Raw genomic sequence first — 27,850 nt, 5'->3', positions numbered from 1 at the left:
TCTATTTCTTGTAACCGAAACGGCATTGTTCAATTTTTTTTCCCCCTACCGTCTTACAAAATCACACGGTACAGTATGTCTGACTGATTTTTACTATTTTTTCCTTAAAAAAGCAGCACATTTTTTTTCCCTGCTCACTGTTGCTCAGCTGGCTCTCTCCCAGCCCTCGTATTGTGGGAGGGTTTGGATTCTCCGTTGTCCTTAGATTATACGGTCGAGAAAGTTCCAGCAATGAGTAAACAACCAGTTCAGGGTCAAAGTCAGCGGTTTCTAGGTTAGTCCTCTTCTCCGCCAGAAGGAATGCAGTCTGAGGGATTTGGATAGGATTGTGTTCAACAGTTCAAGGATAAGTGTTCTGGAATGGGTCATTTCACTGAATGGAAATGAGTATTTAGGACATTCCAGCGGTTTGAATTTTTTTTAATGTGTTTCTTTTTGTGTCGTTTCCTCCATACATTCATTGATTGTTGGTTGTCTTTTTTTACCAAAGAATAAATAATTTACCCCGCCAGTTCCCTCGGGCCCAGCCCTGATCATCTCTGGTACAGAATCGGTGCTCATCCCCCTCCTCCAATGAACAGTTTATTCAGAGGTCCTAGAACTACAGTCCACAATAGGCGTCTGATATAAAATATTAACCAGGACATGAAAATTCAACAAAGGAGCCAATGTATTGCGAGATGTCTGATGAATGTCTGTAGAGACTGAAATGTTAACCTTGACATTTGGAAACAAAATGCAGTTTTATAGAATGTACAATTAACTTTGTGGGGAGGGATTTTTTTCCAAGGCAAACACTCTTATTTTGTGCTATTGCTGTACTACGGTTTTTCCATTTTCCTGCTACATGAGTACAATGCTAGACTTAGGTAGTGGATTCTTCAGTCTTTCTGTCATTGCAGATGTAAGTGTTAGCTTCCAGATTCTTCATCAAAGTTACTCTCATAGTTTTGATTAAATTGTTTTGGTTGAACAACATCTTATACTGTGTGTCAATGCTTAATGTACTATAGCAAGAGGCAGTTAGGAACCAACTACCAGTTGGTAAAATTAATTCAACATGCAGCATTTCAGATCCAAACATCAGCAGCTCTTTTGTGTCTAGAAAGGTAGCAGAGCTGTGTTGGATTGGAGATTGTTAAGAAGTGTGTAGGTTTTCCAGGCTTGGGCCTGAGGCAAACAGATGCTTTGTGTAATTGCACTAAAAGCTTAAGAGGTCTCACAGGACTGAAGGATTCCTGAAGCTTTTAAGAGAAATGCTTTTATTTAAATGGCAACTAAAAATGGGGAATTGCTGTGTTGAAAACTACGCAGCAACACATTATCCACATGCAGTAGCCTGTTGTTCAGTGGCGTTGGGATGTGAAGGTTGTGAGAAGGGAGAAAGTTTTTCGCCTGTGAGCTACAGGAGAAAGGTTCCCTGACTGTCCCTTCATAGAGGGCTTTGTGCTGGACTACACAAGAAACTTGAGGAACAGCTCCTTCGGGATACAACAAGGATGCCTTTGCACACTCCTTTACCAGATTCATAGGTGTAAAACCATTTAGGTGTGCATCACAGATTCCACAAATAGAATCAGTCTTTTAACAGCAGCACCTCTCAGACGGGTGGGGATCAGTGGTCACTGAGTCACTGAGTCACTGACCGCTAGCCTGTGCTCTACAGTAGCAGCTGAAGGCTTCAGGAGGTTACTCGGGGTGAGGCTTAGTGAGATGGTGGAATACTGCAGTATCCTGGGTATTGAACCTCTTGCTCACAGACCCTTCTCTTGAACGTCGCCAAGGTATCTGTTGAGTGACTTTTTAACTGAATCCCTCTTTGTTTTGTCTTAATGGGCTTACAGGCCTGAACATTAGAATGGTTTATTTTCAAATCCCTGTTGTGTTTTTGATTGAGTCAACTGTGTTGTTGTGTGGTTTGTATTTATGTACTGTATTGCTTCAGGTACTGAGCACTCACTAGCTAGCTTTTCATCCCATTAGACGTAAGTGCGGTCATACTGGAGTACATTTTTGGCAGCAGCTGGTACAGTAATTTTGTCCCCCATCTTCATTATTCCATTTTTTGCATTTTTGAACTCCTGCAGTGTCCCATAACTGGGAAATTACTTGAAAATTTGGGCAGCTAGGATATATTTTTGTAATTTCTGGCACAAAGTGAAAAAAGTTTGTGCGTACACACACCCAAACTTCAAGTGAAAGTTTGAAAACTGTTTTTCTTCATTATCTGCAGTAGTCCAGAAAGTTATTTTTGTTCCAAGTCTTACTGATTAATGAAGAAAACCAGCACAGAAAGCATGATAGACAGCACTGCTGTATTGTTTTATTTTGTACTTAATTTTCATTTTTTTTAAACAACCCTTCGGACTCTTTAAAGACTAAAGATATCTTGTGGGACTTGTCTTTCTGCTGCCGTGCCTCACAGTTTTCCCCTAGACCTGTCTGGATTTGATTTCTGTCCGCCAGAACTCCAGCCTTGCTTGTTTATCTCATCGGTGTACCTTGTTACTCAGTGTTTGCCGGAGAAGTTGCACATTTCCGTTCCTGTGAGTGAAGGAGGCCGTCACCGTCTGGGAGGAACTGTGATTAGTGCACAGATTTGATTAGTGCTGCTAATTGGGAACCTTTCCCTTCCCATCTGAGCGGCCTTTCTGTGTGATATCCTGGCAGGGGATCTATTTCGGACTGTTTCAGAACTCACTGCAGCTGATTGCTGTTTCATGCCAGTGAATTAGTGTACCAACTGGCAGCACTGTACTCCTCTTACATGATATTCTATTTTAAGGAAAGGGTAGTGGAAGTACTGTAGCTGTCTCGTTCTCTTGAATAAACTGTTGCTTTGCTTTCTTAATCATTTAGGAGTTGATACATCCAGATGTATATGCATTTCCATCACATATGCCCTTCCTGTGCGTGACGAGAATAGGGAATTAGCTGCATATTACACGATCATGAAAACTCTAGGTCCCCCAGCATACATGTAGACAATGTAGATTGGTCAGTCAGGAAGAGAGAAGGCCAGCAATTTAAACACTGAGAGAAAGAGGAAATGATTAAATGAATTTACTTCAGCCAGCCCAGATAAAAAGATTTATTGATCAGAAGCTTACACATAAGCAGTTTCTTTCCCTGTGCTAGGTATCTCTGTATGCTTCAATTATTCTTTCAGCTCTTCAGTAGCTTCAAGGCCGTGTGGAGGGGTAGCAGGAGTTCCATATCTTTTTAAGGAGCTGTAGCGCCCACTGTCAGAAAGCGAGTTTGTGTGGCTCAGCTGAGGATTAAAGCAGCAGTCAGCAGTGCCAGATGTTCTTGTGGTGGGAACCGCCCCCTGGTACAACAAGACTGCTGTGGAATAAGGTGGGAGTCTAAGGTCAGTGTGGGTTGAGTTGCAAAGAGATATTGTGTGGATTAAAAGCTGTAATAGGTTGATGGTAGAAAATAAAGGTGGAAAGAAAATGTCCCCACTGTGCTTTTCTGGATGTAGAGAGAACAGCGGTCTGTGCCTTTGAACCTGGACATTCTCCTGTGCCTGGTTTTGATGTCAGATGTGTTTCCTCTGTTTATGCCTCACAGAGGCAGTGCTGTGTCCTTGTCTCTGTAGTGCTAATGAAGACTGATGTCCAAATGGGGGCTGCTGGACAGCTCTTACATTAAGCTGTTCTCTTGTAAAGGGATGCAGCCAGTTGTCCATTTTAGCTGGGATTGCTCTTTCTGTCTAGAGCCATGTTTCTCCGTAACTGTGAGCTCGGCTTTGTTGCTTTTTAGGTTGCACAGCAAGGTTTGAAAAACTGGAGAAGCAGCAACAGGCTGCTCTGCAAGGAGTCAGACATCCCTTGGTGATTGGTCATATTTCATTTACCCCCACACACATGTACACACATGTGCCACCTATAGAGCAGGAGAACAAGGGAGGTGCAAATATGAACAGCGTGTGAGACGCAGGACTTGCCTGCAGCCCGGAATACATTATAGGGATCAGGGTGCTTATCTGTGTTGCCATGTACATGGCTCTTTGTTGGAGATAAGGTTCAATATTAGTAACGTGACTGTATTGTACACGTCACTTGAAGTCCAATGTAATCTTGTTCTTGAAAAAGAGACGAAAGGACTGTTTTTTTTTTAAGGATGCAGAGATAATGTAGATTTAATCTTTTTTTCAAGAAAGTTTTTAGTTTTGTATCTGTCTGGTGGTTTTAATTTGTTCCCTGTCCCTCTTTTAATTTGTTCCCATCCATAGTAAATAAGTATTAGTGTTAATTAAAAAATGCTTACAAAGCATACAATGATTAGTCTAGTGTGCTTTTTTGTGTGTGAATAATCTATTATTAAAATTCTTAATATCAATTTGGCAGTAATTCCAGATTAATCAAATATTAATTCCCACTAAAATGCAGAGTTGTTTCTTCTTCCTAGTCAGCCACTGCTGCCTGGAATCCAGATTGATACATTAGTCAGTTTAACTCTGTATTCATTTAGCAATAATAGAAACAGGTCGGTTTAGTTCTCTGGAAGAGAAAGATGAATAAAAAATTGTAGTCGTCTTCTGGTTAAGAAGGGACCTGAGCAGTGAAACAGCCTCTTCACAGATTCTCACAGGCTTTTCCAGACAAAGCCTTGTGTTTACACTGCATTGTTTAAACTTTTTTTTGCAGAAACGTCTAGAATCTTCAGGTTGTAAATTACTATTACTATCTTCAGTAAGCATTGTCACGATCGATTACTTCATGCTTCATAGGGTGAAATCTGAATGCTCAGGGTCACGGTTTAATGACAAATATGCCTTTCCTCCAGACAGGGAGAGAAGTCTATAGTAATTTAAGCAGCCTTGCTGAGTTCCTCTGGGCTTTCCTGTTGATGCTCATGGGCTTCATGTCCCAGAATTCTCATGGCGGGTGTTTAAGTGTTCAATAGCACATGAGATTGAATGCCGTAAAACAGTAAATAGTTGTCGGTTGCAGTTGAAGTTTCTTGCTCCACAAACCACAAAGCCCTGCATTCACTCTCACCATGGGGCGCACGGATTTTATATGTTTCTGCGGTTTTATTGATGGTGGTCAAGCTAAAGGTGATGCCTTTCCGTTTTTATGAGGCACTAACAACATTCTTGATGCTTTGATATGGGAGGACCCTCTCTGTGAGTCTCAGCCCCAGTAACCTCTAATGTCTTGTGTCCAAATAGCACACATTGCAATGCAAATACTTTTGCAGCAGTCAAGCAGTCTGAATAAGGGGCTCAGTGTCACGCCAGGCGGTTTAATAAACTGAGAAGTCTGCTGTCCCCCTGTGTATTGACAAGAGTTGCATTCTTGAAATGTACAGAAGCACTTGTTTCCCCCAAAGAAAGCCTAAAACAAATCTGGCTGAGGTTTAACCCTAAGGTCTTGATGGATAGTTCAGTCCTTGCAGTAGCTGGTCATTGAGCAAGAATCTTTCCAGTAGGCAGTATGTCTTTTTAGAGTTGAAAGTTAGTTGTAAATCTACTTTGGTTTCTGTAACAGAAAGTCCAAGTTTATCTGTGAGAAAAGCTAGAGAAAGCATGCATTGTATATTTTTTTTTGCTTACTTTCATGTGCTCAGCCTTGAAATCACACTGGAGTTTAATTAGATGTGATGACTTTCATACACTATCTGTAAAGTGTGTTATTGAAGCACCTTGTCTTTTTTTGCAGTCCTGTATATGATTTGAAAGGGTTATGGCATTTGATGTTTAGTCTGGAAAAAAGGGCACGTCTGATCCACTTCCTTGTGATCAAATGAATGGCATTGCTGCAGAGATTCCCGAAAGTGGCAGTTTCATGAAATCAGAAATCCCTAGGCTTTAGAGAAGGCTTAACTGTTGTTGTTTGCAGTAATGTACTAACAGAGGTCTCTGGAAGTTTAGTGCATGTTGCTCAACCCCTCTGGAACTGGCAGAGTCCTTACACAGAGCTCACAAGAACCTGACAAAACCATCGCAGGGTATCCTTCCAGACTGCGCCGCTGGCAGCACCACAGTGTGCGATTTGGACTTGAACTTCCTTCTCCCTGGGGCTGAAACAAAATCTTTTTGAAGGTCCCCGAAAAACATAGAATCGAAAGGGAGTTGTTTCATGTGTCTCGGCAGTGGCTAATCTCCAACCGGCAGTGAATTCCTTTTTCCTCCTGTTTCTCCCCTCCGCAGGGAGTTCACTTTTTTTTATTTCTCTTGACCCAACGTCTCTTGAACCAACCAAAATAACTTGATTTCTCTTGACCCAGCTTGATCTGAGGAATTTAAGTCTTACAAAATGCAATGGAAATCTTTTTTTATATTAAATAGGTTTTGATATTAAAGTCTTGTTCGGCTGTCATTATACAGTATATACTCAGGAGCTTCTGTCAGTCTAATCAGTGCAGCTCAAAAGCTGCAGGATTTTAAAGCAACACTGTTTTACATTCATTTCATTTTTCCTTTTATAGAAGTTGTACTCTAATGCAAGGGGTTATGAAAATGAAACAATAATTTTGTGGTGGGTTTTGCTTTGTTTACCACGTCACTAGAAGATCGTGTCCATTTATTTTTATCAGAAACTAAATGACCATGTTTAAATCCGAATCGGCTCAGCTCATTTAATTATTGTGCCAGAACTCTTGTTGGGGAAAACGGTTTCCATCCACACTTTCCAGAAATTTTTGGATAAAGAAAACTGAGATCTGCACTCATGTATGCCAGACAGATAAACCTTATGATTTGTGGAACATCTGCTCGCTTCTGTATTTAATTTTAAAAAAAGCTCCGCAGTTTGGCGCAATTTCTATTTTTATTCACAACCGTGAAGGTTTTGGGAGAGTAAGTGGGCTAGCACCTACAGAACTGTACCATGCACTTCAGACCTGACTGCAGCGGGAAGCCAGAGTCTAAATGTCATCCTGTTCAAATTGTCACTGCTTAACAAAACAATTTAAGTGCTTGGCTTCAGAAAATTAAGTTGCCGCTCTTCGTACTAAATGACGCGTTAGGTGTAGTGGCACAAATACACTCCATCACAGACTTGAAGTTAGGACTGTTTTAATTCCGAGGAAGGTCGTGTAGCACCAGTATTTTCTTTCTCAGTTCAAAGCTGTCTTTAAACCGTGCTGTTTTTTTTTTAGTTTTTGCGGCGTCCCTCAGTTGTGGAGAGGGCTGGATTTTGGCGCTCAGGATGGCTCTCTGAACTGCCGTTTCTGTTTTTGTGTGAGTCAGGGTTTTCGCTCTGCACAATCAAAAGGGGGAAAAGCCGTGCTGGTAAGCTCAACAAAATCCGTCCTTCTGAGATGAGGTCAGTTTGCATGGAGAGAGGAGAGATCAAGAAGGCTTAAGCAGCTCCAAAGCTGAGGGGGGAGGTTGGGGTTCGTTAAACTCTGCAGTGCACCTCTCCCATTAGTAGGTCTGTCTTTTTAATATACTGTTTAACAGGCTCTGGGTCTCCTAGGGCCAATAATGGAAGGTGGCCCGTCACCTGGAACTGCCTTCATTCTCTCAGCGTTGTTTACCTCAGTTTTGGAAGAAGAGGTGGGAGAGAGGCCTAAGGTTCCATTCATCTTTCCAGTCAGTTGGCACCAGGTGCGCACCTGACTGTAGTGCAGTCTTTGTCAGGGCCCTGAACCTTGGAACCGTTACTGGACTTACTGCAGTTTTGTGCTGGGAAGGGTGTGAATTGAACGCCTGTGTGTTGTTCTCGGTTGTCTCCGTCATTCCCCTGCTCTGCTCTTCTAAATAAGCATCCGTTAGGCCCACAGAACAAAAAACTATTCAGAACCGCTTGTCTAGCATTAACTGCAATCTGGGACTTGTGACTCGAATGTGTCATGCGTATGGGTTCCAAAGCTGGTCTAACCAGAAATGTGTGGAGTGGGAGTTCTGGAAAAAAGGCTGCACGAACGGGGATTAATTCCCTCATTGAGGTGCAGAGACCTGTAGTGATTGCTGGCTCAGTCTGAACTAAATCCTGTTACCCTCCCTGCATGACACTACAAAATGCTGATACCAAGGTTAGGGTTTAAGGATATGATGCACAGTAGCATAGTAAACATGGCCTTGTTTTAAAGTTTCAATCTAGCTGCGTCCTGTACATTAAATATGTACGTGTGAAACTGTACACTGGAGTAAGGGTAATCTACAGTAAGTGTTGAGGGAAGCTGTTATTGCAGTGCAGTCAGTAGGGCTGTATAATCAGCAGTCCATGGCTTAATGTTTGGAACATTTTGTGTGGATCAGTTATTTGAACTGGTTTCATTGTTGTTGCTCAAATCCATTGTTTATTCTCTGGATTCAGCAGCTGTTTTCAATTCCAGCCTTATGAATCTCAGGCCCAAGTCATCACTCACTCCACGTGATCCTACTGCGGTGTGGTGTGAAGTTGTCTCAACTGACAAATACCCTACATCTGAATGAAGTATTAAACAAACAATAACCATTGCCGACTGTTGAAAATAATTGCAATTTTTCCCAACACGAAAAAGGAAGGGTCTATCTTTTCTGAAGATTGTTTTGCTGTTTCGTAGGGTTTGTTAAAAGTTTTGTTCCTCAGATTTGAATTGTAGTTTTAGTTTCTTCAAAAAGCTATTCAATTTAAAGGCTCCGAGAGGCACTATTATGTCTCCTTTTTTCTCGCTAGAACATCTGGTAGTAGAATAAGATGTACTACACACCATATTGTGTTTTAGACTTTATGGGAGTATGTGAGACGGGGGATTTCATCTCTGGGGTGATGATTTTTATTTCAGTAAGTTTAAACATGATTACAATTCTAATTCCACAGTGCCATCCTCCATTGAAGCCTCTCAGGATTTGAATGACTGTATAATTTGATGAGTGACTTGTTCCCTGGAATGATGAGGTCTTTAATTATTGCTAGGCACTGCAGTTGTTCCTGTTTTAACTGCAGTTTTTTTTTTCGTTTCAGCCTCTGAGGGACCAATCATTGCACAGTTTCATCCATTTGGTTTGAATAAGTGCGTCATCGGTTTGTTTATCCCTGGGATGCGGCTCTGTTAGTCGCAATTCTTTGAAGCTTAAAGACCCCCACGCAGCAATGACTGACACCTGTGTGTCGTTCCCTGTCCCCTGTTTGCATCTGTGCTGGGGTTCTGTGCTGGGGTGTCTCGTCTCCCACTTGTAGCTCTGCATCTTTACATTCCTTAGGCACCCAGTAGGTGGAATCAGAACTAATGATTAATGGCTCCAATTTGTGACGCCATGCTGATGGGAAAAGTGCTGCCTCCCAGGTCCTGTGATGTGTGAATAATCTGATGGCGGTTAGGTTCTCCCAAGATGGCACAATCAGTTAAAGACTGATGAATTCATGAGAAGCCCAAGTTTAAATAGACTCATACTGCCCTGCTTTGGGATTGTATGTAAGGGCTGCGTTCAGTTAAACCTTTCACCACCTGACCAGCTGCAGATTACAGTCCTGCTGCACAAGGGTGGCTGTTTGCTTCCCACAGCATTCTGAAGCAGCAGTCAGGGTTCTGCAGTTTTAACTGGGCGGTTGTGGGTTCAAACCCCAGATGAGACAAGGCTGGAGCAAGGCTCTGAGCCTGGCTTGTTCCAATAAAATACCCAGCTGTGTCATTGGCTGCAAATAAAAGTCTCTTGGGATAAAAGAATCAAGGCAAATAAATTGTTAAAATTAAAGCTTTTCTGTGTCCACATTGTAACAGGTTTGCTGTTTATAACTGGCGGTAGGTTTGTTTTTTGGAGTTTTAGTGAGTGTTTAATGGACCAAGTGCAGTTATCTAAGTCTTTGTGAAAGGAACAATTATTGACCAAAAGAGCCTTTAGCTGTGCTAAACTACATAAGCTGGTTTGTCTGAACATCTCACATTTAACTGTCCAGACTCCAGGAGATCCCCAGAGGGGAACAGTTAAATAAGCCTCTTGTTGGTGCTGCTGAAGAATATTAATATTTCCACTCATTCTTCCTAGCAGGTGGAAAATCAGGGTCATGTAGGGCACTCGCTTATATTGTGCCCCAGCCTTTACAGCAGCAGCTATTCAAATCAAGCATTTCGAAATTGCAGTGGCAATGAGGGTTAAGGCAATTCAGGAGCGCTCAAATCAAAAATAGAGAAGAATAACTAAATAATAGTTTTCTGCTGACAGTTTTCACATTGCAGTGTTAGCAATGCACTGTGAAGACTGGTAAGGACTTGTGAACCTCATTTCTTTGGCACAGCCAGCAGTCAGGTGGAGGTGTCGGATATATTAAAGGTGAAATGCTAAAAGCCATCGACAGACCATCTAATTTCCTGCAGTTGAGATCTGTTTCTGAACCCCCCGAATCCAAGAAAGACGAGGAGCAAAGATTCCTGAATTTCTTTACAAGTTCCCAAACATACTCTTTACTTCTGTTCTCATCTTTCCTTTTCACAAGGCAAGAAAAGGGGGGGCGGACTTTCATCAGCAGCAACTGACGAAGCGGCACCCTGAGCAAACAGTGCTGAATCCTTAAATCCCTGGACAGAATATTCAAAGATTTTCAACCAAAGTCTCACCGCAGTGGGCAATTCAAACAACAACATAAGAAGACTCATCATATCACAGAAAGCGCTGCCATTTCTGTATGCAAGCTTTCAAAATCTTGCCCCGCTTACAGAAATGTATTTGAAAAGTTTCTTTTACAGAATAGGACTTTGTTTGGCCAAATACTGTACATTAAATAAGTGCTTTCTGTGGTAATAATGTTTGTTTGAAAGGGAGGCATACAAGTAGTTTCATAACCCCCTGTTCCAGCATTCTCCAGAGGAAAGTCTTTGTGTCAAGGTTGGGCAGTTCTTACAGGTGAACAAGAGTCCAGTTTTTTTAACTACAGTATATTAAGTCCAGATTCTTTGCTCAGACTCTTCTGTTCCGTCCCCCCTGTGAGATGTCTCAGAGTTGTGTCCATTTTCCTTACTGGTGTCAGTTTCCTGTGCCTGTCAATTCAAATGTTGTCTGGCCTCAGCTTAGTGAGGTGTCACTCTCCGAAAAGGACTGGTTGCAGGAAATGGCGAGGTGACGTTGCTGAGATTAAATATGGGATGTATTTTTAATGCACCCTGTCTGGTCTATGGAGCTATTTTCTCAGAGATTTCTTAGCCGGCTCTTAAAGGTCACAGCCAGGCAATTAATTTCTTCCCATACCTGAGATGAAAGATTTATGTTAACTCCTTTCTGCATTTTTAATTTATTTTTTCGAGGCAGCAAGTTCTACTCTTTTTGCTTCCTGTTTATTTCTTTTTGAAGGAACAGTGGCTTTTTTTGAAGTGGCTCACTTAAGCATCATTTCTCTGGCCAAGCTAAGCCTTCACATTTTTTGGCTTGGCAGCAGCCTGAAGTGCTTAATGAAGCAGGCAGTAGTGGTGACATATTCAAACCGACAGAGCTGGTACGAATAGCAGTACCCAAGCGTGTCTGTACGGAAAATCATTTCAGAGGGAAAGAAAAGGTCACAATTACAATTTTCACCCCACTTAGGCGCTAACGACATGTTAAGGTGTGAACTTCAATTACTGTAAATAGCAAGGGCCAGGTTTGCTGAACTTGAGTATTTACCATGGCTGTCTACCTTAGATGGATGGGGAAAAAGATGTCTTATAAATGAACCTTACATTTATGTCTTTTGTGCCTAGTTGTAAAAAATCATGTGTATTTAGTAGGTGGTGCCAAGCTATATCCCAAGTTTAAAAATTTAGCAAATATGCCTCTAGATATTGCATATTTTCTTCAGTATTACTCTGATGAAAGAAATGCCAAGATTTTATGTACAGGAGAGAGTTTGCCCATATAAATTAATTATGCACCAAGTATTGTATCCGGTGATTAATTGAAATTGAAATTGAAATGTCTTTGGTCATCACAACACTGGTATTGTTTCCAGCTGTGGTCAGAGTCTCTTCAGGTTGTTTGGACGTACTGTACAGTCATCTGATCATTTCAAAGGGTTGAAGAGATAGAAGGTGCCTGTAGCTCTGGTGTGATATGAAAGTCTGAGTGATGAAGATGACAGCTTCATTAGTACTAATGAGGGTTTATACCTTGTTAGTATTTTCAAAGGAAATGATAAAGAGCCCCGGTAAACCTCTGTTCCTTTGCTTACAATGACAGCATAGCGCGTAACTTTTCTTAATGGACACCGTGAGGCTATAATCATACTGTAGGCTAAAATATAATTTTAGTTGTTATTGACAGTTGTTTCTAGTGTCTTCCTTTCTGTCAGTAATTTTGCAATTAGAGGAGTGCAGTTGCTGTATTACAGCTATCGCTGCCGAATTTGGCTGCTTGTTGTTCCTTGATGGTTTTTGGCATCAGACTTTAAGGACTGTGAAACTTTTGACTTCTGACAAGAGCAAGCCGAGTCTTACATGAAGGTTTGAGTTTACAGGAGAGGCTCCGCTGTGTGATCTGTAATCCTTCTCACTAGCTTCAGTCTTAATGTTTAGTGCTACATGGTTGCTTTGAATTTAATGATTCACTTTACCACCACGGGGAGGAATTGAGGTTTAAATATTTATTCCTTTTTACAAATAACCTGTGGTTATTGACAAACTAAAATGAGCTTTGAAACCAGCCATGTTTGTTAAAAAAAACAACAGTTCTATGCTGTGGTTTAGCAGGCTGTGATTAAGACGATTTCCCTCAATATCTGAAATGAAAGTCTGAGTTGAATTTATGGACAAGAAAAGGTAGCAGAGAATGCTGAATTGAGTTAAGCAGACCTTTTAGTTTTGCAACATTCCAAAATAATGGGCCCTGGTTACTTAGATATGTGCTAAGTGTGTTATTGATTTGACAGTAATAGTCCTTTGGTAGCTGTGCAGTATAGAGACACTGTGGACGTTGTTCACTGCTTGTTGTGTTCCCTTGAAATAGGGTCAGGCAGTGCTGTACATTTCTGCACTTTAGTTTTCCTGCTTTTGTGTGAAAAGAAATCAGAGTGGCCAACAGAACCGAGGCTTTTATTTAAAAAAAACATGAGGACTCTACCCCACCCACCCCAGTCCTTCCTGCTTTCTCCTCCTGTGACCCCCCTGTCTCTCTGTGCCCTCTGGCCTGCAGGAGCAGAGCCCCAGTAACCAGACATCACTAGCCATGATGCAGGAGCCTCAGGAGCTGGTGGAAGAGACGGTGACGATCGAGGAGGACCCTGGAACGCCCACCTCGCACGTCTCCGTGGTAACCTCAGAAGATGGAACCACTCGCCGGACTGAGACGAAGGTAAATGGGGGAGTGTGGGGGGGGGGGGGGGGGTAGGTAAGGGGACAAACCCTGACAGGAGCCGGCCCTCATACCCCTGGAAGACCTGCTGGGTGCTCTGACAGAGCTGTGGAAAGTTACTCAGCAGAACACATCATCTTGAGTGCCCGGGACCAAACTGGCACCATCTTATCTCACCCTTCTTTAACGAAGAGAAACAACAAGAGCACCTTTTCATACACGGGCGATGGAAGACGTCCTTAGACTTCTAATCCCATAGATAACAGGCTGGGCTTAAAAGACTGGTTAGAGAAACTGCACACATTTTGATTTTGCCATGTGTATCGGTCTCTCTGTAACCAGTATATATTTCACTGCCTTCAAGACAAGTACACCCTCACCTCAGGCCTGTTCGTGCTTCTGTGAAATTTTCTTTCTTTGTTTTTTGAAATATCACAGCATTAAGAAACTAATTCTGCAGCTTTGTCCCTCATTTCAGAATAATTATCAGCATTTTCTTCTCCATGGGGTGTTTGTCCTGGTCCCCCCTCATAGGGGAGTTTTATTTATTCTGTGATTTACAAAAGTCACAAATCTCATAATGTTTGGATTTGTATTACTTTCACTTTTTGATGGTAATTCATTTTGAGTAACTGGTTTCCTACCCTGTTTTATTCTTGTCATGGAAGGAAACCATTAAGACCATCAAAGACCATTAAAAGTTGAAACAACGACAATACTCATGGCACCACAACTGGATACGGTCCTAAAATTGCTTCCCATTGTTTCTCAGTTACCTGTTTTAAAAAGCTCTTTTTTGTTGTCTAAATGTACTTCTCTGTATTTTTTATTTTGTCTTGATAAGGATTTATCAACTAATGTGAAGGTAAGTCAAAAGTTTACTAAATTAAGCAAATCTCATTCACGTCACAAGCTCATCGCTTGAAACATGCACCCACAATCTTTTGTTTAAAGCATTGCAGCCTAAACTCCCAGTGCAGAGACTCTTCTTGTACTGGAACCCACTGGTCTGGCCTTGTGACACACTGCTTGAACTAAACTGCATCAGATGAAGAACTGTGGAAGATTGTTATATACTGTATATATTGTAGTGTAATATGGTGTACTAGCAGAAGAATCTTTTTTTAAAAGCTGCTTTCATTTTACAACAGAAAGCACAATGTCTGACATGACGGCATTTCTCTAAATTGGGTGGATTCCATTTTGGAAGGCTACAAATTTTGCTTGAATCCTGTGCTGAGGTCATACCCCACAGTTCACACTGAATCTACCCCCCGCCCCACACACACACAAACTGACGGCCTCTAAATTCAGCTGATGCATCTTAACTGATTGATTAAAAAAAAAAAAGTTTTACTCTTGGATTTTTCCTGTGCATGGTACACTAAAGCAAATGAAAATGTCCAACAGATTATGTAAGTGTGAAAAGAACACTAAAGATTTAAGGAATTGCTCACTTGTTTTAATTGAACATCTCTAAACATGTTATCTATTAAACAATTTCATTTTTTTAAGAAGTGCAAATAATAATTATCCTAATATTTCCATGTCTATACGTGTATATAGTACTTCTGTATGCTCTGTGAACAATACCATATGCTGTCTACATGTCTCTGCATCTTGCAGTTGACAACAGGAAAAGCTAATAGTGAGCTAAACACATTTCAGCTCAGTGGTGGTCATAATTGAAATGATGTGGTGTCTGATTGCCAAAATGAGACACATGTTGCTTTTGTTGTTTGAAAAATAAGACCTTGTTGTGCAATGCTTTAGTTAAGAGATTGGCCTGACCAGCAACAACCTGGATAAAATGAGCACAAGAAGTAACTAGGTTCAGTATGCTACAGAAATGAAATTCAAGTCAGCCTCTTTTCCAACCATGTGGCCTTCACGTTTCTCAAAACGGTTTCTGCCTTTGAATTTTATTGTAACCAACAGATTAAATTGTAGAAGAGAAAAAAAAACAATAGAGGAGTAATCCAAACGGAAGCATTATTTATGCCTACAGGCCCATCTCTAGTCATTTGTGTTTGTGTTAAAGTCCATTTGTGATTATCTGGTGTTCACATTGCTTGAAATCCTCCATCCCCTCCTGTAGGTGACGAAGGTTGTTAAAACCATCACGCGTCGCACATACCACCCCATGACGGTGACCGAGAAGATAGTGGAGCCTAAGCCCTCTACTCCTACCCTGGAGATAGATCCTGTAAACACACAGTGCTCCTGGTTTCGCTTTGCCTAACAGTAACTACACCTAACTTGCCTGCTCTGTGTTGGTTCTCACAAACCGCTGAAGACATCATGAAATACTCACAATGGTGTATGGTCTGACCATGACGCCTGTTAAGCAGTCTTGCACTTGGGTGCACAACAATTCTGTTTGCTTTCCGAGTGTGACCACCTTTCATTATAGCAGGAATCAGTCCAGGAATCAGTCCCAACCTCAACAAGTACAGCGCCTCCTTCCCCAGAATGGAGACACTCTGTTAGGGAAAGGTTTTCTGCGCAGTTCATTCTTTTTAATTCCAGTAAGATGAGGCTGTACTGAGATCTTTTTGTTGCCAGTGTGAGCCAGTTTTATTTTTTCATACTTCTTTATTTTTGAGGTCCCTAGTTGAAAACGATTACTGCAGAATACTTAGAAATGTCCTGAAAGAAAAGGGCAGTTTTAATTCCGCATTTGCAAAGTTTCTGGTTTGTTTTGGGTGATTAAGCAAATTCAAACAATAGAGTTGGGATCAGTTTTTATGACAGTAATTCTTGAAATATACTGTACAAAACTGTTAAGGAATCATCTGTTCCTCAATTATAATATGGTACAGTATTAACATGTTTACTGGATTGCTACATACAAAAATCAAAATACTTTTTTTTATCAGATCAAGCACATCTGCTAATTGATTGCAGAATTGAGGGGATGCAATTTCATCCTATTAAAATACAACCAATGACTTATTTTAGTTCTGAGAAGTGTTTCCAGCTTATTATGTAAAAAGGTTGGTATTAATTTTTAGCTCAGTCGCCTTTTAAGAAGCATAATTCTGGCATCCATTCAGGGTTTTCAGATCAGAAAAGAGAACTTTTGCAATGATCGGTCTTGGAGCAGGTCAAGGTGTGATTTCCTGGAATATATAGCTATCAATATTTGTTTCATATCATGTATTGAATGTGAAATTAATATGTAGAAAATAGAAAAAATGCTTCGAAATATTTTCCTCTAATGTTTTTAAAGACAGTCCAGCTATAATGCAAGAGAAAGCATTTCTGCCTGTTTTAACTTAATCCACTATTAACACAGAGGATGAAATGCTTGGTAAATTCTAACCTCTGAGCTAAACTTTTTGATTAAAGTTGGTGTAACCTAAAAATCTCTTGGTTCACTGGTGTGATTTGGGAATACAGCACCTTAATATGATTTAGTAATTACTGTAGATACCTTACATCTGGCCTCAGCATTATTGTGATATAAAGAACTAATTGTGCATGTTCAAACCAGAAACTGCTATCAATGATATGAGGTATAGTATAAAATACTAAGGATAACAATTTCAGTGCTCCTTTATTAAGTTATCAGTTGGCAGATGAATTACTTAATAGCATTTACTAGCAGACAATTAATTTATTGTCTGGTTTGGAAAGGAGAATAACCCAGTCACATCAGATAACTTGGGGAGTATTTTTTAACAGCTGCATTCTACAAAACAAGATATGTAATTGGTACACTGCACCCTGTTTCACTGATCAACTGCAGTTTGACGTACAGTACATTGTGGCAGACTGACAATGTTTCTGAGAGGAGAGAGCCAGATGGGGAGCATTTTGATTTATAATTAATTTTTACAAACCTCATTAATTTTTATGGGGAATGTAAAGACACAGGTGAAAGAATAAATTATTGTGCAGGAATATCTGGATAGCCAATCTGATTCTTTATCTCTCAGGAACTTATGAAGACAGAGCTCAGATTGTCTGACAGGCTCCAGTTACTTTTAAAAGCATTGATTTTTCCATTAAGAGCACTGACTCCCAGTCAGCCAGGTCTGAGAGAGATCATTTCACCATGGCCAGAAGAAAAAAAAACAGGTTTTGAGTTTGCTTTTTTCTCCACCATTCCAACGTGCACGTTGAAATTCTAACAATATTTGTGTTAAAACACAAATATTCCAGCAAGAAGCTTTTCCCTAAGGGTTATAAAGGCATTGTCTGGCTTCTGTGGTTAACTATTTCTCTTGCGGTTGACTTCAGTAATTGCTCATTGATCTGTCTCTTCAGGCTATGAGAACAATTCCCTGGATCATTTAAGTTGATTACCATGGTTCTTCTCCTAACAGCTTTGTTTTGCAAAATGAGCTCATTTCACTGCAAGCCCAGTGGAGGGCTGAATCTGATCAAATGGCGTTCAAGCAGAATTTCCAATAGTTCAGCTGTTTTGTTGCCTACGGATCTTAAAGGAGAAGACTGGTTGTCCAAAATTTTGACATCTGGCCCTTTTAGCACAATAGGAATAGACTTCATAGGTCATGATGAATTAATCTTATCCCTGTGGTGCAGACTGGACCAGCTGTGGTGTTCCAAGCGTACAGATCTGTACCTCATATACCAGCAAATGCCTAAATACAGGGGCACCTAAAATAGGTGTAGATGTTTTTTGCATTTCATCCATCAATCTAAGTGTCTGTGAAGATGAAAACCACCGAAAGCTCCAAATGTGTGTTAAGGATCGGCGTGTGTCATGAGTGTTGGACCGTTTGGCGTTTGATTGTGGTTGGCTTGGCTTGTGTTGCACTGAGCGGCCTGTCCTGGGCTCGGAAATGCTTGCACGTCGCACCGCGCCCCGTTGTGCTCCCGCACGCAGAGTTGCATTAGGCTTGTAATGAACGCACACTGACAAAGCTGCCCTGCTGCCGCTTTTCAGGTGACTAAAATGGTGAAAACCGTGACCACCCGGACGGTGCGCCAGGTCCCCATGGGTCCAGACGGCCTGCCCGTAGCGGACGGCTCCTCTCCGCTGGGCAGCTACACGGACTCCATTGACCGCAGGTACATGAAGAACGGCGATCGGTACATCACCCCCCAGGCCACCTCCACCCTCACCCGCTCCTACAATAACTACAACGACTCCTACACCGACACCCCCGAGGGGCAGTACCGCCACTACGGTATCCACGATGGCTACACAGACATGTCGGACAACTACGGCAGCCTCTCCAGAGGGGTCAACTACCGCCCGCGCTACGCCTACATGCCCCCCAATAACTACCGGCCGGAGAACAGCTACACGCTCCCCATCAGGAAGGACGACTACGGCCACATGGCTCAGCCCCAGGTTTCCATTGGGAGCAACAACGCGGAGCTGAACCGCTCCCAGCCCGAGCGCTTCCAGCCCGAGCCCTACGGCCTGGAGGACGACCGGCGCAGCCTGGGGCCCGAAGAAGAGGAGGCCTACGAGCTGGAGCCGGACTACTCCACGGCCGGGCGGCGGACTCTCGGAGGAGCCGACAGGGGGAGGCCTGGAAGAGAGCCGGTCAGGGACCCGACCAGAGTCCGGTAAGGATGCCATTTCTCTCTGAAAGATAGGAAAGGCTGGGCCAAGTAACTGGCCTGCGTCTTCCACCAGAACGCAATGTCAACCACGTGAGTTCAGGAGGTTTGATAATAATAATAACAACAATAATAATGAGTCCTTATACTTACGTAGCACTTTTCTGGACACTCCACTCAAAGCTCTATACAGGTAATGGGGATCCCCTCCACCGCCACCAGTGTGCAGCCCCACCTGGATGATGTTTCGGCAGCCATAGTGTCCCAGAACGCTCCCCACACACAGGCTCTCAGTGGGGAGGAGAGCAGAGTAATGAAGCCAGTTCAGAGTTGGGGATTATTAGGAGGCCATGATGGGTAAAGGCCAGGGGGACATTTGTCCAGGATGCCGTGGTTACACCCCTATGACTTGATGGTCAAGAAAATTAGAAAGGCAGTGGATAATTTGGTGTGATATGAACACGTAATAGTTAAAACATGGTAGAGAAAGCAAATTGAACTATACAGCTCTATGTTAAGGATAAATGTTAATTGTCCATTTGACTAATGATTAAGGAGAATTGCTTTATATGGAGAGGATTGTAATACAGCGAGTTGATTTGCTAACTTTTTTTGAAAGCCTCATTTCTGTGGCCAGACACTTTCCTGGCTATACTGGCTATATTTCTTGAAAGGCTCCTTCTGAATGAACTGTGGCCAAGCTCAATCATTGCTTATCTCATTTGGTGTGACGTACCCTGCGTATTATTTAAATCCGTTTAAAAAAAAAAACCTGTTAGATGTTGGCAGTATGGAGTTTCTCTTTTGTTTCGATTTGAGTGACACTACTGCAGTTTCCATTCTTGCGCCCCCAAGAAAAGGCAGTTGGCTAAGGAACTGAAGCAGACGAAACTGTTTGGTGGAAGTAAGGGTAAAAAAAAAAACAACTTTTCATCCTGACCTGTCTAATGTGACAGATGGATTTATTAAAGATTCTTATTTTTCTTTTTTTTTAAGTGGAAGAAATGTTGGTACTAAGCCAAAAAGAGAGCTGAGAAGCTTTCAAACTTGAGTGGAATGTCAATGTGAATAGGTTGTCTGAGACAGCAGCTTTCATGTTTGTATCTTGTCGAGTTTCAAAGGAGCTACAAAGTTGTAATTGACTGTTATCAGATCATCCCCTAACTGTACAGTATTTGGAACAATTTCGGTGTCCTCTTAATCAAATCTTTCGCATTCCTCTCCAGTTCAAAGACTGCATGGTTGACATGCTGTTTTTAGCAGTTGTTTGGGGGCAGGAAATGTAGAATTAAGTTGTTTTCCTTTAATCAGCAGTTAGATCAGTGCAACAGACTTCTTAAATCCGAGGCAAGTATCCTCATTTCCCTACATTTTCTGTCGATGGTTTAAAATACACAGTGTACTGCCCTCCCTTGTGTGACTTCATCTTGTCTGTCAGTGTTTTCCTGGAACTGACCTGGCATGCTGAATGACAAACCTCAGGAGCAGGCAGAAGCAGTCTCCAGCCTTCACATGCACTCCTTTAATGACAGGCATTGACATAAACTGCCGTAATTGATGCAGGAATTAAATCATTTTAATTACAGCCTATCATCGAGTCAGCTGTAAACCCTTCAATTAAGTAGAAAAAAGAAATTAAGATGCTTGACAGAACCTTTTGGTGTTGTCACTGAACATGCATGCCTTGTATGGCATGCATCTTTCTTTGTTTTTTGAATTCCCTGTTTGCAGGGTGTCATTAATATAATTAAGTACTGGGTTTAAACTGGTGCAGACAGCATGAGGTTTCTAGCCACTCTGTAGCTGGTGGTTTCCTTCTGGGGACCCTGTATCTCTGCAAGATTCATCCCGATACCAGGTTACACCAAAGACCTGCCAAACTGCCCTTGGACACCAAGGGCCTTTGCTTATGTTGGCCTCTGTGTGTTCGACCCCGAGCAGAGCTGATAGTGTCTCCAGATCAGGCGCCCTGTACTATATGATGCACTTTCCAGGCTGCTGTCTCCGCAGGGCTAAAGGGGTGTTATGCAGAGCATAATTTGATCTAGTGTTGCTTATTCACATTATTTTTCAATGAAAGCCAGTGCCACAGTTGTGTATGGGGGCCAGAGATTATCCTGGTTTTCATGGCAACAAACCAGTCCATTGCAGAACCCCCACCATGCTGGTCCCCATTTATACAGCTGGTTGGACTGGAGCATCTTGGGAAAAGCACCTCATCCAAAGTACGACTGACGTATCTGCAGGGCGGACTCGAACTCGCCACCTGCTGTACTAGTTATGAGTCCAGAGACTCATCATCGATGCTCTACTGCCCTCTTCAAAATATAGTAGTGCTAAATAGTTTTTGAGAACACCTTTAGGGGTTCTTATAGGTGTTCTCTGCTTTGGACCTGTTAATCTGCTGATTTTCTCAACATAAAATCCATTAATGAGTGTGTAAGAGAAGGATCAGGGGATCATGTTTAATGCTAAAGTTAGTTAGCTTTACAATTGCAGAACCTCAGACTCATTGGTTATACAGCTATAGTGTTACCTGGCAGTGGTGGGACATTATGGTGAGGTTTAAAGTCATGCAGGGTCAGGTTTTCATTGGAACAACTTCTGTGAAACATCACTGCTTCTAACCGTCCCAAAAAGCGAATCATTTATGATAAAAAAGTCTGACTTCTTCACTTTTTTTGTGACATGATTCTACACAGAGGATCACTTAGAAGTCTGAGATGAACCCCAAAATCATTACTGCTAGGAAAACATCACATCACTGATGTATAATAAAACTATCCGATGACATGGTGCAAAGGACAAAAAGTCTGATTAAAGTCCACTACCTACGTCTGTCCTCATCCAGCAGAAAAATGTTTGAGCTCATTTACTGGGATGCTAAAATTAAAACTGGACACACTGGAGAAAGGTCACAGGTGAGAAGGCATTCCCTCTCGGATGCTAGGAGAGATGGCATAGGAGCTGATAGCCCATGAATAAAAATGAATGCAGACAGTCCTTCATGTGCTGCATTTTAAATCTTTATCAATTTAAATGCAAATCTTGACATTCCAGTCAGTGAGCCTGAAAGTGTTTGCACAGAAATGGTTACATCTGAAAGATGATATGATATTTTATTAACTGTACATTGCTTTCATTGCTTCACAGCTCACCATGGGTCCGTATTTTTAATCTAATTACAGAAATGCCTATGGTGTTAATGCAAAATGAACTTTTAAGTCGCAATGTGTTAGTGACCTTTTCATATGACTTCCCTCATTCTGCACGTATTAATCATTAACCATCACTTATTGTGAAGAGATACAGAAATTCTGTAATGAGGAAAATAAGGTATCGTCAATGATGGAGAGTGATGGGTGACCAAACTTTGCCCCTTCTTTGGAGCTGATAAGCGTTTTCCACTCACTTCACTTTCTCAGTCACCAGATTTAGTAGAAAATTCTCCATCGTCCACCGTTTTCTGTCTTTTCTTTTAAATCAATGGAGTCCCCAGCTCACATCTCTCATTTGCCTTCGGCTCACGGATTATTTCCAATGAAACCTACATTTCACAGTCCCCACTCAGGTGGAGTTTTAATTAGCCGTAAGAAGAAGATAAGTCTAGACCTCAGAAAACAAAGCGATATAGTCTTTTGAAGCCCAGCAAAGTTTTGCTTTTTTGAGAAAGGCTCACTGCAGGACAGCTTTGTGCAGTGACCAGGTTAGGATCTGTGCTGTCTGGAGATCCACTGCTCCTTGTAGCCACTCCTAGCTCCTCTGTCCTTTTCTGCCAGATCTCGAGAAAGAAAGCTGAGAGAAATCCAATAAAGTGCACTTCATATGGCCTACAGCCTAGGCTGAATGCGTCCTGCATCCCAAAGTCCAATTATGAAGTCCCACAGCTCATGAATGTGGTTTCAAGTAGCGCTTTAAGAATACAGGGTGAAAGTGAGGGAGCTGTTCAGGCCGACTGTCAGTGTTGGTCTGTAATTTTCTACTGGTTGGACCTGGCTTGGGAAATGTGTGTGTCAAGAATACAGTACCATATAGCCAACAGCCTTCGGTTTGTGTAGCAGTTTCCTTTCGTAGGCTGCCGAATCAGTCCAGTCTATCTGGAATGTAAGCCCTGTCATTGGCGAATGGTGGCTTTGTTGTTGGTTTTTGAAGGTAAGGTCCTTTGAAAATCACAGCCCTTTTGATCACTGGCACCGTCATAGTGCTGTCAGGGGTGAGTCATGTTTTTCCAATCCCTTCAATTCGTTTGATATCCTGCCTATTGCCTGTTGTGATCTGAGCCCACCCTTGAGTTCCGCAGTGTTCCGTTTTCGTTGTTTGGTTAAAATTGATTCAATTAGTTTCTCGGGGACGCAAACAGCTGATGACATAGGGGCTGTGTCAGAAGACGCAGTGATCAGCTAGACAGATTGTGGGCTGTGGGTTTATTTGAGCCAGTTGGATGGATTTCCATCAACAGCCTCAGGCAGACATTGATAACTCTCGATTCCCTGCACTCCTCGTAGTGAACTAGCAGAATACCTTTCAGTTTGAGTTCACAATGAACATTACCGAGTCATAGCTCCAGCTCACCTTGTTAAAATACAGCTAGTTCTACCTTAAAAAATGGGACTGTTGCTCACATTTAAAAAAAAAACCTGTTAAATCAACTAACTCTAGAATAAACCACTCCTCTAAAAAAAAATCCTAATTGCTAATTGTGAGAAAGGGAAGAATTGCTTTTTGCTTGTGGTTCACGTGGCTTCAAATCATGGTCCAGTAAAAATAAATCTTCCTGGTGCCGTTTTTAGAAGTTCTTTTTTTTTTCTGCAATAGTTGCGTAGCTTGCTACAGTATTTAACCCGAGCAAAAATCTGTGAAAGAAAAGAAGAAATGGAAACAAAGTTTTAAATAACAGGGACATAGTATTTATATATGAATTGTTCAGTCTATTTGTGGTGTGTAGAACAAGAGACTGGGAAGAAGGCCGAGTAAGGCAGGCAGTGATATTACTATAGGCAGCTTTTCTTTTTTACTTAATGACACATCCATTGGGATTCACTCTTTCGGAGAGTTGAAGTTGAAAAATACAGTGCAGCTTGCAGAGGTTAAGAAAAAAGGCCATCTTGAATAAAAATAACCTTGCCTTATGTGTAGATCTACTTCAAATCCTAATGATCTCTTAGCTAGGAGCAACTCTTATCAGTATGCGAGCTGGCAACCCAGTAATGCAGAATGTATTACATTTTGCCACCGTGCTTTATAAAGATGGATTGGTTCGCCTTGCCTGTGCTGCTCACTGTTGATCACAGAGAGAAGGTGGATAGGAGAGAGCCTGCAGGTACTGTAGCCTGCCTGTGGGATTGGCTCTGCAAAGGAAAGAGCAATGCAAATAGAAAAGGGCTCGGGAATCTGTTCAGTCCTGGGAAAGGGCCATAAATATGCATGGATATAGTGCTGCAGCTCAGGAGAGGTGAACTGCAGCTTCACTTCTCTAAGCTGGGAAGAGCAGGCGCTGTAACACAGCCTTTTTTTCCGAAACGGGTGCGAGATTCAGCTTTTTGCTGTAAGTTAACTTTTCCTGCCTGGCAAAGTTGAGAAAAATGTGCCTTATTTTTAGCTCCCAGTCGCTTGCAGCTACACAGCCTGTCTGTGGCGTTGCAGCGCCTCTTGTTCTGTGTTAATTTTTTTTAAAAACCCTCCCTCGAGGCCGAAGGTAGCGTTTCTCTCCGCGGCAGAGGTGGTTTCCCTCGGCGACGCGCTGGCGCGGGCTGCTGATGAGGGGGTACGCCCCGTCTGCCCGTTTCCTCTCCACAGGGGCGGCTACGAGGACCCCATCGAGGCGGAGCTGATCGACGAGCGGCACCCCTACGTCCACAGTGTGTACACGGCGCCCCTCGCCCAGCCGGAGAGGGGCAGCATGGCCAGCCTGGACCACATGGGCCGCCGCTCACCCTCCATCGACAGCATCCGCAAGGACCCGCGCTGGAGGGACCCGGATCTGCCCGAGGTCATCGCCATGCTGGGCCACCCCATCGACCCGGTCAAGTCCAACGCCGCCGCCTACCTGCAGCACCTGTGCTACGAGAACGACAAGATCAAGAAGGACGTGCGCCAGTTGAAGGGCATCCCCATCCTGGTGGGGCTGCTGGACCACCCCAAGCCCGAGGTCCACCGCAAGGCCTGCGGCGCCCTGCGCAACATCTCCTACGGCAAGGACAACGACAACAAGGTGGCCATCAAGAACAGCGACGGCATCCCCGCCCTCATCCGCCTGCTGAGGAAGACCAACGACATGGAGGTCCGCGAGCTGATCACAGGTAACGCCCTGCCTTTGTATCCTCTCTTCCTCCGCTGCAGGAAACCGGCGATCTGCTGCGGGAACTCGCCGAGTTTCCCTCCCATCCCACCTGTATTTCTAGAAAGTTTGCCGAATCTGCTCGGCCTTTCATATATTGGCCAGAAGACATCGTGGCTCTCCCCTCATGTTCGTGTTTTAAGCACCTGCCAAGCTGGAGTCAGCTAGACACGCTTTCTGACAGCAGAGCAAGAACGTCTGCTGTTGCTTTGGTGTTCTTCTCCCGTTTTTTGCGTTAGAGGCGTGCACGTTAATTCAGATGGACAGTTGAATACTGCAGGAGGGAATGCTGTGAATAGATTATGGGCTGTAGTGAAGCTTATCAGAGGCTTGTCAAGAGTAACAGGCATGAGATGAGAGCCATAAATATTTCATAGTATACTTAAAAAATCTAGAGATATATTAAAAATGTATTTTTTTAAAGAAATGTGGGAAATAACCGGACACGAAAGGCAGTTTTACAATATTGATGATAAAGTACTCCAGCGGAGATGCACAGCATGTTCTTGGAGCAGTGCATTTAAACAGAAACTAATTAGTCTCAGTTCAGGTGAAAAGCATGGCCTCTTGTACTTTTTTGTTCCGCTCACCTCCGCAGAGCACCATGGGTTTGTTAGACTGACATGCATTTGTTGGAAAGGATGTTTGTTTTGCTTTGACAGCACGCCGCAGAGAAGCTTAAGTGAATCAGCTACTTTTCGCGTAGCAATTCGCTGACCATTACAAGCCGTCATTGACACCACTCTGTACGTATCGGAGAAAATGAGCAGCCTGTCGTAGGACAAAAACCTTTAATCAGGAGAGTTGAGGAATAGTTGTACTTGGCAGAGAGTTGCGTTTTTGTGCTGTCATCGTTCCTCGCCTGCTTGTATGCTGGCTCGTGTACATTCACAAGTGCAGTTTCCACTAAGTCGCGAGATGGATAAAAGAAATCTGAGTGACAGCGTAGTGCACTTACACTCATGAGCACTTTTGACATGAGCACTAAACCGAGCGCTCTGTAGTGCTGGAGAGCAGTGTCCGTGAAACTTGAGATTCTCTGTAATGCTGCTGTGGGGGTGCTGCAGTACACATTACTGCCTCTGCAGCGCAAACCTGCTCTCAGTCAGTCGCTAAAAATAGCTTCCTTCCATGAGCTGGGCAAGGAATAGGCCTCTCCTTCTCCAAAACCAGCACGAGACATTTGGTTTAAGTGCAAAAGTCCCATAAAAGCAACCCTTCCGAACAGCAGCACAGCCTGTCAAACCGACCCGATTTGAGCTAGATTTTCTACAATTAAAATAATTGCATGTTTAAAAAAAAGTGGGCTATTTTCAAATAGCCATATGTTTTCTTTGAAGGCTTTATTCTGTCCAAACCACAGCACATTAAATTTCTCTGCAAAACAGGAAGCATCGCGTTTGATGGGGAAGGAAGGAAAAGTTTGCAGGCTAAAGTGAAGAAGCAGAGCGATCAGCGTTTCCTTAAATCCCTGCGGCTCAGTGAAGTTTTACTCAGGTGGTTTGTTGGACTGATTACCCTCGGCAGTCCGCCTACCTGTGTTTTCGGTGTTAACGCCAAACTGCGGCATGTCCTCCCCGAGGAGGCAGAAACCATTTTCGGTGTTCTGTTAAAACAGGGGCTTGAGTTCTTTGTGTTCTGATCTCCCGTGGAGCTGCAAGAAGTTCTCTACCCGCTTGGAATGCATAAGATCCTGTACTGCTGCAGCTGAAGAAGAGAAGTGACAAGGTTAGCATTCTGAATCTGAAGATGAAAGAGCTGTTGCTCTGTAAATCATTCAGCATAGATAGCCCCATACTGCATTATTTAATGTCGGTGGATTACACCACCTACACCCCCCTAACTCTTTTCTGTTTTACATAAGTATAAGCTCCAGTATAATGTACAAATATTAACGCATAGGAGCGTTAGAGTGAATCTGGGAAGCTGCTAGTCGAGGGATGGAAGGGGTGGGCAGATTATTTTATCGTTGGACTATCGTGAGGCTTGTGAATAGATCAGAGAGAGCTGCATCTAAGTTAAAGGGCACCTGTGCCGCTTTCCTAGGGCTGCACTGAACAAGAGAGTTTGGCAGTAGCGGGCTTCAGTTGCCAGCCAATCCAGTTAACACTGGACTCGCTATGCTTTTTGCAGGCAATGTCTCCAAATACTGGATCTCCGGTCGTGCTTTTGTCCCTGTGCACCTGTGGACATGCCCAGTGGGTTTGCTATCTGTGCCTCCTCTGTAGTTCGCTCTGCTTTTGTAGCTTTCCAGCCACACCGATCTGTGTGATTTGTGCAAATGTGTGTGAGAGAAGATGGAACACCACCAACAAACATGATAGGCTTTTTGCTGGACACCTTTTGCCTGATTTGACAAGTGTCCAGTTGCACTTACACAGCAGAACGTTTCTGTTCCTCTTGGCTTCTTTGCAGTTTTTCTTCCTTGATGTTCAGTGACTTAACGTTCTTAATGCTAAATCTGCTTAGGCTGATGGATGATCACGGGAAAGGATGAGCAATAATGGCCCACAGTGAGTGAATGGGCTGTTACAGAAGCACATCTGCAGCTGAAAGCAAATTGAATTAAGCAGGGTTTCAGGTTGCAATGAGGAAAGGCAAACTCAATTGTGTTCATCACAGAGCCTTCCTGACTGCTCTTTTTTCTTTGCTTCATAATCGATTAGGTGGCTATCAGAGAGGAAGTAGAAGGAATAACTTAAAAAACAATAAAAGAGACATTTAAAACACTTTCTTTATGCATCATAGTCTGTAAAAGTGGATTTCTGCAGTTGTTA

At 42.7% G+C, this 27,850-nt stretch overlaps 1 protein-coding gene across 14 annotated transcripts in view; it reads left to right on the top strand.

The window, feature by feature from the left end:
• Window positions 1-27,850, top strand: part of arvcfb (ARVCF delta catenin family member b) — a 156,904-nt gene that overhangs the window by 87,305 nt on the left and 41,749 nt on the right. For 9 of the 14 annotated variants that reach the window (XM_069182171.1, XM_069182173.1, XM_069182174.1 and 6 more), the window contains 5 exons: window positions 13,037-13,195; window positions 14,040-14,060; window positions 15,294-15,401; window positions 18,111-18,742; window positions 24,533-25,035. In XM_069182171.1, the coding sequence (XP_069038272.1) occupies window positions 13,037-13,195; window positions 14,040-14,060; window positions 15,294-15,401; window positions 18,111-18,742; window positions 24,533-25,035 (1,423 nt within the window). The remainder of the gene's footprint in view (window positions 1-13,036; window positions 13,196-14,039; window positions 14,061-15,293; window positions 15,402-18,110; window positions 18,743-24,532; window positions 25,036-27,850) is intronic. The other 5 variants (XM_069182178.1, XM_069182175.1, XM_069182176.1 and 2 more) reach the window with 3 other exon arrangements.

This window comes from Lepisosteus oculatus, chromosome 22 (assembly GCF_040954835.1).
Source record: "Lepisosteus oculatus isolate fLepOcu1 chromosome 22, fLepOcu1.hap2, whole genome shotgun sequence".
NCBI classification, from domain to species: Eukaryota; Metazoa; Chordata; class Actinopteri; order Semionotiformes; family Lepisosteidae; genus Lepisosteus; species Lepisosteus oculatus.
The sequence above is the reverse complement of the archived record's forward strand: the minus strand, read 5'-3'. Positions and strand labels throughout refer to the sequence as shown.